Raw genomic sequence first — 17,724 nt, forward strand, 5'->3', positions numbered from 1 at the left:
ATGGGCTGTCGGGTGTGCAGAGCGCGCAAGGTGAGTCTAATATGCCTGCTATTTGCTACTACTACAGCTACCTACTACTGCTGCTATTCTCCCGGCCTTACCAAGCTTGGCCCACTTCACTCTTCTCTCTTCCATCCAGCTCCTCATATCATATCATTTTATACTACCTTGTACAGCCTCTCACCTCTTGTTCTTTTACGCAGGTCAAATGCGATGGCAGGCCAAACGGGTGTCGCAACTGCGAGCGCCTCCAGCTCGACTGCGTCGGCGACAATGGCCTCGCCGCCGGCCGAGCAACGCCCATGTCCCTAAGGAAGATCCGCACCTATCGCTCATGTAAGAGCTGTCGCCTCTCCAAGACCAAATGCAACGGCGACCGCCCGAAGTGCTCGCGATGCACCGCCAAGAAGACCGAGTGCGTCTACGACGGCGGTTCGGCGCCGCGATGGGCGCGAAACCTCGACCGCGGATCCAGGACGGCGTCGACCGAAGGTAGCCGCAGCAAGTCGCGGGAGCTCGCCATTGCCATGCTCGAGGCCAGCGACGAGGCAGATGCTCAGGACGACACCCCCATGACGAGCATTGGGTCTGCTGAGCCACTGAAGTTGGGCGGGATCTCGGGGTCGAAGAAGCCCCTTGGCAGCGCCCAGAGCGTTGCGTCTATCGAGCCCTCTGGTTCCGACATATTGTCATGGTATGTACCGATTTGGTGGCATGATTTGATATAACAGTCTCCTGCTCACACATGACTCCCCAGGCTTGTCTCACCGAGTCTTCCCACTGGCCGTAATTTGCGCCGGGTGGTGGAGCAATACTTTGCCAATGTCCATCCCATCCGATGCTTCGCCTTTGTTCACAAGCCATCCTTTATGCGCCAGCTTGATAAGGGCTTCACTAGCGATGACGAATCGGCGCTGCTGCACATTATATGCGCCCACGGAGCAAAGTGAGTGGACATCTATCTTATGGGGATTGCAGTAACATATTAACATGCTGTGAATAGATTCTACGTCTTGAATCAAAACGAGCACCACACCTCTGCGTCTAGCTTCATCCGCCTTGCCGGCAATGAGTGGGCCAAGAGGGCCGAGTTTCTTATCCTGACCAACTTTGGAAAGATTTCCGTCCAAAGGCTCATGGTAAGCCAACCCAGTCTTACAAGTTCTCGACCATAGTGATCATTGCTCACCATTCCCAAGGTTGCTATACTACTTCATGACTTTCACTTTCGACTTGGAGAATACTCCCACGCCTTGATGCTCAGCGGCCTTGCCGTCCGCATGGCCCACGCTCTCAAAATCAATGTCGAAGCATCCCCTGACGTCCTCTGCACCGATTCCAGCGAATCTGCTCCGTCGGTGGTCACTAGGGAAAGTCGTCGCAGGCTCATGTGGGCGTGCTATGTCCTCGATGCGTGGGCTGGCAGTGGCATCGATCAACTTACTCTTCTCCGCGAAAACGATATCAAAATTCAACTACCTTGCAACGAGAGGAATTTCGGGCTGCGAATAGCCTCAGTGACAGAAACACTAGGCGTGGGCCATGTCCTCCAGTTCCTGCCGCCCTCTGTGGTGCCAAGAAAGCCATCAGCAAACATGGGCATCATGGCTTACTACATCCGAGTGGTGGCGCTCTGGAAACGAATCGTTAGGTATGGACTTTTTGATCTTGCCAACAGCTGTCCTTTGGCTGTCTTCTCATCCTAATTGCTATCGCAGATATGTAAACCAGCTAGACTCCAATCCTCCACCTTGGCTCCCTGAATCGCCGTTTGCTGCCCTCGACGCCGATCTTCGTCTGTGGCAGCGAGAACTTCCGGAATTTGTTGAATACTCGATGGAAACCATTTATGCGCGACTGGATTCAAATCAACTGGGAGCATTGGTATTGATACACTGTACATACCACCACAACTACTTGGAGCTGTATAAGCTATCTATGCCAGATCTTTTCAAGCTGCCCAAACCTCTGGTTGTTCCGCCGGAGCATCACGAATTTCTTCAATCCGCACAGGCCAACTGCTATCATCATGCGCAGCAGATAGCCGACATCTTGGCTGAGGCTGCCGATCACGGAGCGAATCTATTATCCGACAGCTTGCTTCCCTACTTTGTATATGATAGCAGCAGGGTGATGCTGTACTACGTTGCGCGTTTGCTCGACCCGAACAGGCCCGATGCACAATCAAAGCTGGGCGATGCCATCAATGCTGTTGAGAGCAACCGTCGGGTTCTCCGGATGATGTCTGCCCTGTTTCCGATTGCGCAGTCACTTGTGAGCCTTTGGAAACATTTCTAGATTAATCGTCTCCTGCTAACTGTATCTATAGTCAAATACAATTGATAGATGGCTGACCAAGATTCGGCAAACGTCTAATCGAGATGACCTCGTGAGCAGGATACTGTCGGAAGCCCGCTCCGAAACTCAGGAGGGCGAAAAGTAAGTATATATCGGACCGTCGGGTCGTTCGCCGTTTGTCATGTACGCTTGGCTAACACTGTATCTTACAGATCTACACCTGTGTCTGTCAGTCCCGTACAAGGCACTCCAGAGTTCATGCTTCCGTCTATTTCTCTTCATTCGCTTGCACGGACGGGTATCGCAACGAGGCGAGCCGCCGATCGTGCAAGTGGCGTTCGGGGACTAAGCTGGTCTGCCGAAAGTCCGAGCTCTGGTACCTGGGATCGGAACAATGCGGCTCAACAGCTCGTCGGTCTCAGTCAGGACGGCCTAGCTTCATCGCGATCTGGACTTCAGCACGAACAACCAGTACCGACGGCACTGCCGCAACCACCGCCAGTCCAAGCCAAGTGGGGTGGCCCGATTCAGCCAATGTTTGAGGCACTCGATCTTGACGACTTGCAAAACTTTTTATCATGGGACATGTATGGTATTATGGATATGGGCGACCCTATTCCGGACGACGGAGCGGAGGATATAGGGATGCGGTCGTGGTCCGGGTCTAGTGATGCGATATAATGGGATTGTATTGGGGTCTATTCTTTTGGGTATGGGATTAAGTACGGATAAGATACCTCTGGGCATTCGTTTTGGTTCGTTACACACGACTAGACTAGTAGTCGCTTTACATAGGGCAGGCATACAGGTCCTGGTGGAGTTTTGGGTTGGGTTGGATCGCTTCATCGCCAATGGCGCCGGCCCGTCGCTCGGGTGATCGGCTTTGATCAAGAATTGCTCTACCACCGTGACTATATCCGTCGAGATACCATATTAGCCGTCTTACCGGTGACAAGGCCGAAGAATGTGCGCTCTCGTCTATAAATCAGATGTCAAGCAGCGTCAGAGCACAGCAGCCTCGGGTTGTCATTGTGGATGCCTACACTAGAGGAAGACATCAGTTAGCTCAATGGCTTCCGCACTTAGCGTGAGGGGTACGGCTTACAGCTATCAATTACGCTCAGATATTTCAAGAAACATATCCGATATGGTGTAGTGGCTAACATCGCTCGCTCTCATTAATGATCCGAGCAGCCCTGGGTTCGATTCCCAGTATCGGAGTGAAATTTCTCTTTTGGTGTTTTTTGCTTGATTCAGTTTATTATTGTTTATGATGTTGAACGTATCTGTCCAATGACGCATTTCATATTTTTGTTTGTTTGTTGTACTTGACAACCTGTGTTGTTTTATAATGCAATGCAATGCTTGGTAAGAGTGAGCACTAAGAAGTAAATTAATTAATTGGCCAGGTCAACAACTCCATGACCACGGACAGCCCCATGTTTACCTGCAAGACAGAGGAGCACACAGCCTGGTAACACAGTCGCACAGATCCACCAGCTGATGGGCAACGGGATCTTTGTGGGACACCCAGGCTAAAGGATCTTGGAGCGGGATCCAAACAAATGGGCTTTTGAGACAAGGCCAGCGGGCATATCCCCGCTACGCATCAAAATCGGCTCTGTTGCATGGGGCCTTGTCTTGGGGCCTGTGCCCAGTAAAAACTCCGTATGCAATGCATGTAAACAAAGAGGAAGAGGCATCGGGATGCTTTGCATGAGTCTAATGCGGTAGCACGCGAGCTAACGAAATCTGCATGTTGCAAATAAACACAGACCTGCTTGATGACGGGACGGATTAGAGAAACAGAGAAGCAGACAGAAGTTGTTGGTAGGCTGTGTGTGTGTGTGTGTGTGTCTGTGTTCTGTTGGCCTTTGAGAATGCATATTCTATGCAGATTACTCTTCTACAGCATGCATTGACTATCTATATGCCGAGAGCGAGGGAGCAATTGATCATCAGTACTCCCCTGTGGATGCCTCTCCTCAATATCCATCTGAGCTGTAAATAGTAGCTGGAGGTAACCATCGGATCGGACACAGCCATGAGACGATGCGATACGATATAGGGCGGGGTTTCTGGGTGTCTGAAACCACCACTCAAACGGCGCCGCCCGCCTGCAGGGCGCCTGGAAAAGGCAATTGGCCGTCGCCATGGCAACGTACAGGCGGCTAAACAGTGGAGTTGCCCCCCAACAACCCATGTTGCCATGATGCCATTATGCCTTGCCTACAGTTATTTTTTCATGCAAAAGGTGTCTCACAGCGCTGCATGTTTTCGACAAATTCAATTCCTTTCTTCTTCCTCTTCTTCAACCCGAGCAGCTTCAGACCAAGGCGAGCTTTTGAGTAGGCGCCAACTCTCGTTATATTTTTTTTTTACATGCATTGAAGAAGTCGAGTATTTGTTTACTCCTTTTTTTGCTTTCGATACAGAATATCGATTACCGCCCGATTGGTCTAGCTATCAGCCTCGCCTCTTGTTCTGCATCGGTAATAAACACATCATTGATTTTGACACCCCGGCTTTCAGCTGCCCACTTGCACTGCACTGCCCCTGCGTCATCAATCGGCGAACCCCGCGCGCTGTTTGGTCCTTTTACCAACCACAGACTTTTTGCGACAAACTTGCCTGGCGGTTTTTATTCCAACCAACCGCCAGCACTCCACGAGGCTTGGGACTCTTCCAGCCGTCTCTAACAGAACATACTTAGCAGCGCTTTGAGTCGCCTTGGGGTGGCTGATTCGGTTCGCCATGGACACCAGCTACCTCTCCAAGCAGGTCAACAACAGCATTGGCCAGCTGCACAGCTTGTTCGACGACATTGGTGTGCCGGATCATGAGCGCGAGGCTCGAGAAGCCGAGGTACGATGGATTCCCCATTGCTTCTTCCTTTGCGATCGAAGAGGAGAAGTCGCTTGGTTTGCGCAATGATGCTGACGTGAATTGCGACGCAGCTGTTTCAAGCTCTGTCAGAAGCGCTCAACAACCATTTGCGCTTGGTGACGTCGGAGAAGAAGCAGATGATTGATGAGTGCAAGAAGGTTGTCATTGAAATTCGACAGATGGAGGCCTCTTTGGATGACTCTAGACCTCGAAGGAAGAATTCGAATGGCGAGAGCATCAAGATTACCTATCCTCTAATGGAATGCTTGGAGACGCTCAAGGAGAAGCACAGCCAGGTACAGAGACTGCGCCAGGAGCGGGTTGACCATGTGCAGAGTGAGTTGATGCCTGTCAACAACGTTATTGAGATTGAGGGGTGCATTGCTGACGTTTCACCGCAGAGCTTGTGGAGGCCCTTGAGTCTTACTCGTCACACCTAGAGCCTTCGTTTGTCAAGGTTCCCCTACCGTCTACGGAGCCCAACGCATCCATTCCTCTCAACTTTGACCTGTCACCGTCCTACATGGACCGCCTAGACGCAGAGTTTACGCGAGTGTATGAAGAGTATACTCGCCGGCTCGCGACGGTGGAAACATTGGGCGACGAAATCATCCAGCTCTGGGCCGAGCTTGGCACTCCTCAAGCCCAGCAGGACACAGCCATCATCAAGTACTACCGCGAAGCCCCTGAGCAGCTCGGCCTCCACCAGGAAGACATTCAGATTTTGCAGGGCAAGCACGACAAGCTGTCAGAGGAGAAGAGGAACCGCGAGAAGAAGTTGCAACAGCTCAGGAGTACCGTCGAAACGCTCTGGGAGAAGCTAGGCATTCCTGAAGAGGAGACCAAGGATTTCCTCAGCCAGAACAGGGGTTGTGGCATGCGACAGATTAACGAATTCGAAGACGAGCTTGAGCGGCTGAATGAAGTCAAGCGCCAGAACCTGCACATCTTCATCGAGGACGCGCGCGTCAAGCTTCAAGAGCTCTGGGATGCCCTGTACTTTTCCGAAGATGAGATGCTCGACTTTACACCCGCCTTTTCAGACGTTCACAGCGATGCACTGCTAGAGGCCCACGAGCGCGAGGTTGCTCGGCTCGAGGCACTGAAGGAACAGCGGGCCCCAATTCTGAGCCTGATTGAAAAGCACAAGGCTTTGATCAAGGACCGCGACGACCTCGTCGCCTCAAGCCAAGATGCGTCTCGCCTTATGCTGCGCGGACAGAAGGGTGAGAAGCGAGATCCTGGAAAGCTGCTTCGCGAGGAAAAGATGCGCAAGCGCGTCGCCAAAGAGCTCCCCAAGGTGACGGCCGAAGTGAAAAAGGCACTCGAGCAGTGGGAGGAAGAATACGACCGACCCTTTTTGGTCTACGGCGAGCCATACGTCGACGAGGTAGAACTCGAAGATGCAAAGAAGCCTACCCAACGCTCCAGAACACCTGCTGGCCCTCCTCCAGCATCTGCCAGGAGCCTTCTCAAGTCGGCATCGGCGTCGACAATGAGGCCTGCTACTACCAGCAAGGTCTCGGCACCTTCTCATACGTTGACGAGAACCCCCACGACGGGTAGCATCTATAACCTGGGCAACAAGTCTCAGCCAATGTTTTCAAAGTCTGACATACAGAGGAGCAACAGCAGCCCTACCAGAGGACCAGTGGCAAGAGTGCCCCTGTCCAAGATGAAAGATGGCAACAATTCACCAGAGCGGACCAAGCGGCCCATTGGAGGCTCGGTCAGAATCCCTCCGCCCAAGATGCGCGAGTTGAGATCAGTGGCCTCGCTGGAAACACCAATGAACCCATACAAGTCTGTGGGTCTGAATCATAGCATTATCCGCGCGGTTGATCCCGAAGATGTCTACGATGACCGGACGCAGTCAGCCAAAAAGGGCCGACCCGACTCGAACATGTCTCATTCTCGACAGAACAGCTTCCTGGATGAGGATTACGAGGATCACTACTCATCGGTACGGGGAGTCCCAGGGTATCCTCGACCATCAGCCAGACATCTTTCCAGCACATCCACAACATCAACAGTGGTTACCGGATCGGAGAACTGGGAGACGTATGATGACAATAGTGAGCCGGAGCTGGACACGTCAGATGCATACTTTGCCAAGCTCCGAGCTCTTCGGGGCAAGCGAACAGAACCCGAACAAGGCCATCGCCCAACAAGCAGTTCGGCAAAGCGCACACGTGGAGTTCCTGCAGCGCATGATGCGGCGCCAGTGACGACTGACCAGGACGGCAACCGGATAATATCTGGAAGCGAGTGGACAGACGAGAGTGCTTACTAGAAGTTGGCTTGATCGTTTTTTTCCTTTGCTTGTGTTTGTCTGGCGACTTTGCTGTTAGCGAATCATGGCCACGTTTTGTGTGCCTTCACGGCTAATGGTGAAAAATGGTGTATATGAGACATGTGTCCATGGTACTCGCTGCCTCGCCCTCTCTCATGTTTTTGGCAGCGAGACGATTTGAAGAGCTCATGAGGATGCGGGTCATCTACGAAGGGGCGTTTGGGAGCCTTGTGTCTGTTCTGCAGGCAGACACTTGGCACAGCGCCCGTTTGCTTCATTTCATTGTGGAATCTTTTTGTTTTGGTTTCTATTCTGTGTCATATATGTGTGCATTGGCCTTTTTGTGCCGTAGTTCCTCTTCCTGTCTCCTTTGTTGCTTCGATATCACGGGCTGGGGGTTAATGGGAAGGGCTTTAAGGGGAGGGACATGGGACTTGAAGAGGCGAAAAAAGGGAGGGACTTGGCGTTTGCATCTTGTTTGCTTTTTTGGTTTCGTTTGTACTTTGTATCGGATAGCTTTGGTTGACTAAGGGAGGCCGCTGTGCTTGTTTTTTCTTTTTCTGTATTTTAGCAGCATGGAAATGTTTCAATTATTGATTTCTAACTCTTGAGGCTTGTAGAAGATGCATGTCTTGGTGAAATCTGAAATCCATGTGGTCAAGTTGTTGAATCTCTGCATCGAATCGAATCCATGTCTTATCTGATAAGCGGCATGAGACAGCTCTCAGGTGATGCTTGTGCCCAGTGCCCAGTTATAGAAGGTCGTTCCAGCGCATGCGCTCCTCTGCAAGGGGCCCTTATAGTGGATGCGTGCACTGATCGCGTGGGTCAAAATCTCTAGCTTCATCTTCCAGGGTCACATTCCGCCTAAGAGAAAACACGAAAGCACTTAACAGGCAGCACGCATGAAAAGTCGGGGCTGCCGGCAGATGCAGGCCCGAAGTTCCGCGTTGAAGAAAAAAAGCGTTGGAACAAAGAAGACTGGACCCTCGTTTCGGAAGACCCCTGTCCCTGGGACCATTTTGGCAGCCGTTGGGGTTTTTGAGGTAGGCTGACCCGAGGGTTTGGCTTTCTTTTGGATCCTTCCACGTATTCGTTTTCGAGGTTTGCTGCTTTGTTTTCTGTTCTCCTATTTTCCTTGATTACCAGGTGTCTTCTTTTTTTTCTTCTGTTAATCTTTGCCTTGTCTTTTCGAACAACCTAAAGCTACACATCTCTATCGAACGCCCGAGTTCTATCTATTCCTTAGCATCCCATTGGAATGCCGCCTCGCAGACAAACATACGAAATCCTTACGAAAACGAAATAAAACCAAAAAAAGAAAAAAGAAACATTCCTTTCTGCCCCCCTTAGATGTCGTCACCCCGCGCGCCATATCGGTAATGAAGACCGACAACGCCGCCGCCGCGGCTGCGCTCAGGGGCGCCACGCTGGCCTTTCGGAAGGACAAGCTCGAACAGCTTGGGCAGCGGGCCGAGGGGGGAACAGGAGGAGGAGGAGGAGCTGCTACAGGGCGCAGTGGGAGGGACAATGGCGCGTTTACGGCTGCGACGGAGGCTGTGAGGGGGAGGGCTGAGGGAGGAGCAGCAGCAGATGGGAGGACACAGCAGCATCAGCAGTTACAGCGTCAACAGTTACAGCGCCAACAGTCACAGCAGCAGATGGATGGGATAATTATGGGCGGGGGTGGTGGCGCGTCGTCGGCGGCGTTTGGCTCTACGGGCGGCGGTAGCAGGATGGATGCGAAGAACCAGAGCTTGATCGCTGCGACGCTGGCGGCGAGTCGGAGCGCCAGTCCGACGGCGGGCGGAGGGAGTAGTGCGAACAACACGAGCGCGAGCGTCAATATGATTGTGGGAGGAGGAGGTGGTGGTAGTGAGGCCGTGGACTCGGGACCCTTGGCGTCTGCCGGATCGCTGATTTCGATGTTTGAAAAGGCCAGGGGAAGGCCTTCGCCGCCGGAATCTGTTGGGAGCAGCGTGGAGGACAGGGCGGACAAGATGAAGAGCGTGGAGGACAGGACGGATATGGCGGACAAGGGCAAGAAGAAGAGCAAGGCGGCGAGTAATAAGGCGGATGGACCGCCGACGCCGCCGGTTGCGAGGAAGAACAAGACGCGGCGTGATCCGGTGGCTGAGGGTCCGGCTGGGGACGGAAGGGCGAGGCCAAAGGCGCCGGCGGAGGCGTCGGGCGGCTCGGTAGCTTCAACTACTGCGCAGAGACAGCAACAGCAACAACCGCAATCTCAACAATCACAACATATACAACAGCAGCAGCAGCCGGCGAGATCAAGGGACAGCAAGCCTGTTGTCTCTTCACCTCCAAGGCCCATGACGCCAACCCCCGTCTCCAATACAGCTTCGCAACCATCCACGCCAGCTCCGTCGTCCTCGGAACACAAGAGCTCGCATGCTCGGCCGCCGCGCGCGCTACATCCGTCAACACCGCCGCCGCTTAAACCGCTCATGAGCAGGAACGTCACCGAAGTCATTTCTCCGCAGCCGACGAGGGTGTCGAGGACGCCGTTGAGTCCCGTCACGTCGGCTCACCTTACGCTAAGCCCGAGCATACACATTGCGCTTGCGTCGCCTTCGCCTGATCCTCCTAAGAAGAGTCGGAGCACTGCGACGAAGAGACCGCCTACGCCGCCGAAACCGAGGGGTAGTGGGAAGGATGTGGTGGATAAAGATAAAGATCAACCTCCGCGTCGAGGCCGGTCGAATAGCCATCATTTAGATACGTCGTCGTCTGGCCAGGCGCGGAGTTCTATTGCTTCCGCGGTATCTCGGTCAGCGGGACAATCGGTGTCTCCCTCTCGCCAACAGAGAGAGCCTCGTCCATCTTCAGTGATTATAGGGAGGAGACACTCTACAGTAAGCGTCGGATCATCTCCACATCGGGAGCTGGCTTCTCAACGACGAATCGCCAATGGTTCACCTGGTCGGACACAACTGGACAATCTCACCGATGCGATTGTGGCTGGTTCATTGGCTTCTACACGGTTGACGCCGCACAACACGGGGCCTGCTTCATTGGCTCCTCCTCCTTTGCCGAAACGGCAGAAATCACCTCGACTTTTACATACCCTCCGACAGCCGCAACTACTAGACGAAGAGGACGATCAACACAAGAAAGGGCATAGAGCTTTGCTACGAAAGGGCAAGCATGCGCATCATGAAGGATCACGGAAGAAGTGGCGGGAAGAGATTCGGCCCCGTGAGAGGAAACGATATGAAGCGCTGTGGGCGTCGAACCGTGGGATACTGCTTACAGACACGCGGATGATGAGTCCGGCGACGAGTATTAGCAGCGATCTCGATCGGGACGTGTCGCAGTGTGTGGCCAACGTTGTGGTGAGGGAAGTATGGAAGCGGTCGAGATTACCGCTGGACGAGCTGGCCGAGATTTGGGACCTGGTCGATCGAGGGAGGGCGGGAATGCTGAGCAGAGCGGAGTTTGTGGTGGGGACGTGGCTTGTTGACCAGCGGCTCAAGGGGAGAAAGGTGCCGGCCAAGGTGACGGATAGTGTCTGGGGGAGCGCGAACGGGGTCATGGTGAAGGGGCCGAATGGGAAGTGATTGATGTGTTTGGAGAGAGAGAGAGGCTTGTGTGATGAGATACAGATACCCCCTTTTTATAGAATAGAATAGCATGCGAGCATTGTTGGATGAGTATGGTATGGAATATATATATAGATTGGCTAGGATTAGGTCGGACTCGGTTGTTACGACTTTATATGGATGGCTTGGGAAAGTAAAGATACTACCTACAGAGTATATTGTATATAGATTTTAAAACAGACTATTTGGAATTATGATTTGGAAAAGGAGAAATAATTCGAGTATTTAGTTTCGTTATTGTGCTGTTTACTCAACTCTTACGAGGCAATAGTCAGGTTTCAACAATGTCAATAGTAATTCGCCGGTTCCCCGACTCGCATTAATCTATACTAATCTAAAATATCATCCATCGATCAATTCATCAACGTTTCCGTTTCAATCCTTCGAAGTCAAAAAAGGCAATAAGCAAAGCCAATCCATCTAATTTCCCAGCGCCGTTTACATATGCAAGTTTGTCAGGTCAGGTTTCCATCACGGTTTCGCACTCCATTAAAAAGTGCTAGACTCGAGGCATGGTCTCATACTTCTTTAGAAAGTGCTAGACTTGAGGGTGGGAGAGGTCGAGTCGCCAATAGTGACGGAGACGTTAAAGTTGGTAATGGTAGGACCATACACGGCGCCGTAAAGAGAGTACAAGCTGGCGCTGATGAGGGCGTCGCCCTTGGGGGCGCTGGCGGGGATGGTGATGGAGCGGGTGATGTTGTAGGTGACGTTGGACTCGTCTATTGTTTTGTTAGTTTTGTTTCATGAATGAAGTTAGGTTTGATGAAGAGACATACCAGGTCCGAGGTAGGAGGAAGAAAGGACGGTGCCGAGAGACTCGGGGAAGCCGTCACCGTTGGCGTAGCCAAAGACAATGGCGACGTCGTAGACGGACTGGATGTAATTCTCAGTCAAGACGGTGGCCTTGAAGGTAGAGCCGGGGGCGATGGTCTCTGGAACAGCGATGCCGACGATGCGGGCGTTGGCGACGGCCAGGAGGGAGGCGATGGCAGCGACGTTGAAGAGCATCTTGAAGATTGTTGGTGGTTGGTTAATTCTTAAAGAATAAGAAGTAGATGGTTATTGAAGAGTTGGAAGATTGTTTGTAAGGCTGTTGTTGTTGTAGATGTGAGTGTTGATGATGAGAAGGGAAGGTGATAGTGAGGAGGGAAGGAGTGTCTTTATAGGTATTCAGTGGAAGGCCTCACACGAGCAGTTTCTACACGGAATACCGGGTGTAGGTTATTTTCAGCATCATGCCGGTGGATCAGCATCAACACGAGCTTTTGGCTCCTTTGCGAGTCAACCAGTGACGATGCTGGCTTGGAGGAGTGTGAGGGGGAGGGACCCTGGTCCTATTTTGCCCCCTTCTCTTGTTTGGATGTCTTTGCTATTGAATCGATCTAGAACTTTTTGCTACTACTGAGTTACTAGGGATAGGGTGGATGATGTCAGGTGGGAGGCGGGACACGACATTCTCTTTTGCTACCGGATGCGTATGTAGGTGTACATGCATGTACGATTACGGTGAATGTCAAGGGACAAGGTGTATGTCGGTGCTCGATATGGACTTTTTTCTTGGCCTGTGCTTCCTGTGGGAAGGGATTAATGATCCTAGCGGCCCTGAATTGCCGATTGACACGACGCAATGACGCCTTGGGGCCGGATCTGATAGGCCGGAAGGAAGCATATACGAAAGAGGGCCCTTTCTGGCGACTAGACTAGGGCTGAGGGGGGTGATGCAGATCGGCGGAGATTGGGTAAGCGGGCAATCGGCTTTCTTTGCTGTTGTTTTGTTCATGAGTTTATGGTAGCAGGGGACCTACGTGGCGATGAGAGGAGGGAGAGGAAGGATTGGTGCTGAGCTGAGAATTAAAGAGGGATTGGACAGGATTAGTTGGTGGTTGTTTGGGGCTTATGCATTGTGGGAGAGGCTGAGATGGTGTATATATAGATTGGTGTACACTGTATAGTAATCTATATCATGCGAATAGTATAGGGCTTGTTGACGCCGGACTTGTAGGCTCTTGTTGTTATTCTTCCTGATGAGAAAATCATGGGCGTTTTTGCAAATTCTCATGTATGCTTTCTTTCCGGATGATTGGTAATTGGTACACCGTCTCTTTGTTCGTGTTTGTCAGGAGGGCGAAAATAGGAGATGCTGCGCGGATACGAGCGAGCTGCGTGGCTGCGACTGGGGTGGCGTTGGGCACTGCTTAAGGGGGTGCTTTGGGGAGCCAGAATTGGTAACTTCCAACGAGGTGAAATGAGTTGATTCAACGTTGTATGAACATGTCGAGATTTTGAATACTTTGTGACGATGATTTGGTACAAGTTTTGTTGTGTGCTAATTGTTGTATGAGTGCAAAGAGTAGCATTTTGTTAGCGTTTGGGCCTAGCCAGAGTGGAGGGCTGCCTGCATTACGAACAAATTATTCCCGAATGGCTACAGATCTTCGGGACTGTCGTCATGCACGACAGCTCAAGCTCAAGCTTAAAAGCCAGTTGAGCACCTGACAATTTGGGCATAGACGCAACGTTGTATGTACAGTATAAGAGAGGGTGTGATTTATGACTTCATAGTTGTATGTATGTAGAAATGAAGGGTTTTTGTGGCTTTTCACTTTATTTTGCTTTCGGGCCTATGGATCGGGAAAATTACAGGACAATGGGCAAGATTTGGTGATTTGACCCACTTGGCGGGAGCGCCGGTAGATGATTGTTCGGCAGTGAAAGATTTTGACAGCTCTGGCGGCGTTTTGGTTTGAGATAATGGTGATGATGCAATAAGAGTGTTGGTGATAGGCAGATTGATGGGTGATGAAGATGTAAGTTGAGCTTAAAGATGTAGACAAACAGACTATCTAGGTGGTGACAGTCAAGCTGCTCTTTTAGTTGACAACTGCGTGTTGCTTCAGCATTGTAGATGCTGGTGGCGGTGGATACAATGACGGTAGGGGCTGTGCTGCGGATGTTTGAAGGCGGGAATGGCTTCACGTACCCTAGAATCACGACATTTTCTGCAAGTTGAGAGTGCGCCTCAACCATCGACTTGGTTTTGGGTGCGTCGCACTTGAATCTGCATTTAACACTACTTGGATAATTCATTAAATTGTGAAATATAAATTACGATGAGGCCTTAAAGTTATCTAATCCATCGTGCACGATAAGCGTACTTTAAGAAGTATTCCTTGTAATTGAACAAAGATACACGCATGCAGCTTCATCTCGCAACAGCTTCTGTACTTAGCTATAATTATTACACGTTCATCGGGAGGGGATGCCTCTATGTGCATCAAGGAAGAGCAAATTCAATCACGCAAGACAACGTATAAACGGTCAATAGCATGTGCGAAGCTGTCGTAGTCTCTTACATGCTGCGCAGAATTAACGATATAATGCCTAAACCTTTATATAATAATATTGCACAGCTTCCTCCAACTTACTACAATGGCTGCTCACAGCCAATCATCTTCCGTAGTATAGTGGTCAGTATGCAAGCTTGTCACGCTTGAGACCCGGGTTCAATTCCCGGCGGGAGAGTTCCGCCAATCCTCTCAGAGGACGCTTCTTTTTTGCTCATTTTATTTTTTTCTCTCTTTACTTCTTTCTGTATGTAATTCCCTTTATATCAGTTGTTATCGCCCCTTAGAAAGTCCATGCGCGATTCTTTCTTTTCCTCTCTTCATTGTCATTATCATCGCCTTTCTCTCACTGCTCCCTTATTTCCTTATTTCCGCGTTTCAAGATCGTCACCACCGCATCCTTCAGCTCATCGATGGAACCAATAAAAATGAGTGCCCTCTTTGATGCTTGCTTTTCTTCTATTCTTGTAAAGCATACGCGTACGTACTTTGGGTGATAGGCGCTGGCCGTCCTCCCCAATCCTCCCCAGCTTTCAGCTCGCATGGACAGAGCCAATAGAGTGAGCGACATCTTGGCGTCCTTGCATGCCTGTAACCACACCACTCAGCAGCCTCACCGAAACAGGCAGACCAACCAATAGGACAGCTACAGTATGAGGTGTTGCCAAACTAATAATGTGAATAATGATTTGTGGTGGAGGGTTCGTTTTGGGTAGCAATTTTGTCTGCCTAAAATGGCATTTCAGTCTCACTATTCTCTTCCTTAACTTCTACGTTTTCTCTCCATGTTGAAACTAATCTCTGTATCATGCGATTTAAAGAAAAACACCTCTATTGTTATCCACTTATTGCTCACTCCTTTTTGATGAAAAGATACTTCCGGAATGAAGTTACCACGCTGGTCTAAGCAAACTCTCGTCTTTTGTCTAATACCACTTGCTCAAGCTTATACGGTATTTGAAACCAACTGTACTGCTCCCACCAGTCTATCAAACTATGTATCGTCACCCAACACTCGTGGTACTCTCGACATCCTATGGAGTTCTCTCTTCACAATCTTCGCTTGCACCTGGACACTTCAGCACCCCAATGTTCCCGCACAACGTAGCGGCAGTCGCTTTGGACAAGCGGAAAATGTTAAATGGATGAGCGCCCAATGGAGAAGTACGCAATGGAGGAATGCTAAATGGGGATTGAAAAGCCTATACAGAAATATGCTGCGGATGCTCTGGACGGTCATTGCTCCCGAACTTATAATGATTGCGGCTTTTAATGACCTGATGAAGGCGCGTGAGATTCGTCGTAAAATGCGGAAATATGCTGAGGAGGACGGGGTTGCTTGGAGTTCAGCTCACAGCTATCTCGCAAATATGGGAGGCTTCGTCATCCGATACAAGCCGACAGAAGAACGAAATCACCATAACCCATACCACCTTAATGGCGAATGCATCTACCTACTTCGACAAAAAGGATATATTACAAAACTGCCCAACATAACGGAAGAAGAAATAAAAGACAAGTCTAAAGGTGATATATTTGTCAAATTGATTGCACTTGGCCAGATTGTTTGGTCCACAATTCAGATCATCGTACGGGCAGTTAGAAGGCTTCCTGTTTCGCCTCTCGAGGTAGCCGTTGTGGCATTTGCCATCTCTGCAGTCTTCATATATTGTCTCTACTGGAACAAACCGCAGCGCGTTGGCGTTGCTCAAACAATTCGGCTAAAAGACGTTTTAATACCGAAGAGGGGAGCCAAAATGGGACGATTCATGTTGAATGAAGGAGCTGTAATGGAAGAAGAAGATATATCAGAAGAAGCCATATCAAGTGAAGCAGCCATGGAAGTGGTCACATCAGAAACGGGCATACCGGATGAAGGACCCCTACTAGAAGAAGAAGCGATGCCGGCTGAAGTGTACAAGTTACTCAAAGACAATGGAACTGACCGAGCTTTCAAGGATGCATCTCCGATGTTCCTCGAGGCTTTGGGGATTGACGTCGAACTAGATACTCTACCTGGTAGGCCAATCAGCGTCGACTCGGAGGATGGGACGAATGATAGACTGGCGCTGAGTGTTGTCGGAGTTGGAGCGGCAGTGTTTGGTGGAATCCATGTTGCGGCATGGAACTTTGCTTTCCCATCAGCAGTTGAGTTGACCTTGTGGAGATGCACAAGCGTTTATACGGCCGCAGCTCCGATTTGCACGATACTGCTCATTAGCATCTACAACGAGCTGAATCTTAACGATATTTTCGGAGAGAGCTTGTCTACTATCCTTTTCGTTGTCACTACCCTGTTTTATGTTCTTGCTCGGCTTTTTATTGTTGTTGAGATGTTTCGGACGCTTTGTTTTCTACCCCCTGGGTCATATGTTTCTACTTGGACATCTGGCATCCCGCATGTTGGTTAGTTGGTTGCGTTTTGTGTTATATATGCGACCCATAAGAGGTCTAGAACCACTCAGGGTTGCAATGAGTTGAGTGGTTAGATAACTGTCAACATGTAGTCTCATATAGAAATCACCGACATTCGAAATAAAGTTATTCAAGATGGGAGCGCCTCTTCAGTACCCCGTTGCAGATACCAGAAGAAAGTAACGAGAGTAGCAGATACCTAGTACTTAACTAGGAGTCTAGAAGATCAAAGGTACATGTACATGGATGTCTTTCTTCTGCCTCCTGTCACCACATTCAAACTGCGCATAGTCGTTGGAGAATGTTGTATATATATTACCCACTCAAGCCACTCTATTACATGTTGATCGTATTGGCTTAATATCATGCGTGTTTTTATCTGTTTTATTTGCCACTCGTGGACCCGGCATTGCAATTGCAGTTGCAAATAGTTGACGATGCGCGCATTGATGATTCAATTTCTTCTCATATTAAACTCATCACGATAACCTCGGTTATGTCAGACCAATAATCTCGCATCTACAGTCTCTGGGCTGACCCAATCCAGACGGCGGCGCATCTCCGTCTGCGTCGTCACAGTGCGTCTCCAAAATGGCTCTGCCGCCAATCTGACACGATTCCGAATTTCCGACCACAGCAAGAGAGCTACCAGCGACACTAAGACGCCGACTCATGTCCGTCAGGCTAAGGGTCAAGTCTCATCCGAATCTTGAAATGACACAAGCTAGCCGGTGTCTCGAGCCAATCGGCTTCATTCGCAGCTGACGGCAGTCGCAAATTTCGTGTCTATTCTCGGCGAGAGCGTTTCTAGAAAAAAACTAGCTCGGCGAGCATCGGTAAACAGTGGATGATGGCTTGACGGATC

The 17,724-nt window shown here is 50.4% G+C and overlaps 5 protein-coding genes across 5 annotated transcripts; 4 read left to right on the forward strand and 1 right to left on the reverse strand.

Annotated features, from left to right (window-relative positions):
• On the forward strand, positions 1 to 3,282 carry T069G_10876 (fungal specific transcription factor domain-containing protein; the record flags this gene model as incomplete). Its single annotated transcript, XM_056178086.1, has 9 exons — positions 1 to 30; positions 204 to 694; positions 758 to 946; positions 1,004 to 1,139; positions 1,200 to 1,651; positions 1,719 to 2,274; positions 2,330 to 2,439; positions 2,511 to 2,890; positions 3,107 to 3,282. The coding sequence occupies 9 exons, from the start codon at positions 1 to 3 to the stop codon at positions 3,280 to 3,282; spliced, it is 2,520 nt and encodes an 839-aa protein (XP_056024376.1).
• Positions 3,283 to 5,052: 1,770 nt separating this feature from the next.
• Positions 5,053 to 7,477, forward strand: T069G_10877 (microtubule associated protein (MAP65/ASE1 family) domain-containing protein; the record flags this gene model as incomplete). The annotated part of the gene is made up of 3 exons (XM_056178087.1): positions 5,053 to 5,163; positions 5,256 to 5,520; positions 5,586 to 7,477. The coding sequence occupies 3 exons, from the start codon at positions 5,053 to 5,055 to the stop codon at positions 7,475 to 7,477; spliced, it is 2,268 nt and encodes a 755-aa protein (XP_056024377.1).
• Positions 7,478 to 8,859: 1,382 nt separating this feature from the next.
• On the forward strand, positions 8,860 to 11,055 carry T069G_10878 (uncharacterized protein; the record flags this gene model as incomplete). The annotated part of the gene is made up of 2 exons (XM_056178088.1): positions 8,860 to 10,138; positions 10,214 to 11,055. The coding sequence occupies 2 exons, from the start codon at positions 8,860 to 8,862 to the stop codon at positions 11,053 to 11,055; spliced, it is 2,121 nt and encodes a 706-aa protein (XP_056024378.1).
• A 570-nt stretch (positions 11,056 to 11,625) lies between these two features.
• Positions 11,626 to 12,108, reverse strand: T069G_10879 (uncharacterized protein; the record flags this gene model as incomplete). The annotated part of the gene is made up of 2 exons (XM_056178089.1): positions 11,626 to 11,819; positions 11,877 to 12,108. The coding sequence occupies 2 exons, from the start codon at positions 12,106 to 12,108 to the stop codon at positions 11,626 to 11,628; spliced, it is 426 nt and encodes a 141-aa protein (XP_056024379.1).
• A 3,550-nt stretch (positions 12,109 to 15,658) lies between these two features.
• Positions 15,659 to 17,471, forward strand: T069G_10880 (uncharacterized protein; the record flags this gene model as incomplete). The annotated part of the gene is made up of 4 exons (XM_056178090.1): positions 15,659 to 15,734; positions 15,795 to 16,463; positions 16,542 to 16,850; positions 17,407 to 17,471. The coding sequence occupies 4 exons, from the start codon at positions 15,659 to 15,661 to the stop codon at positions 17,469 to 17,471; spliced, it is 1,119 nt and encodes a 372-aa protein (XP_056024380.1).
• Between the last annotated feature and the right edge of the window lie 253 nt (positions 17,472 to 17,724).

Source organism: Trichoderma breve (assembly GCF_028502605.1).
Source record: "Trichoderma breve strain T069 chromosome 7 map unlocalized scaffold00007, whole genome shotgun sequence".
Lineage (NCBI taxonomy): Eukaryota > Fungi > Ascomycota > Sordariomycetes > Hypocreales > Hypocreaceae > Trichoderma > Trichoderma breve.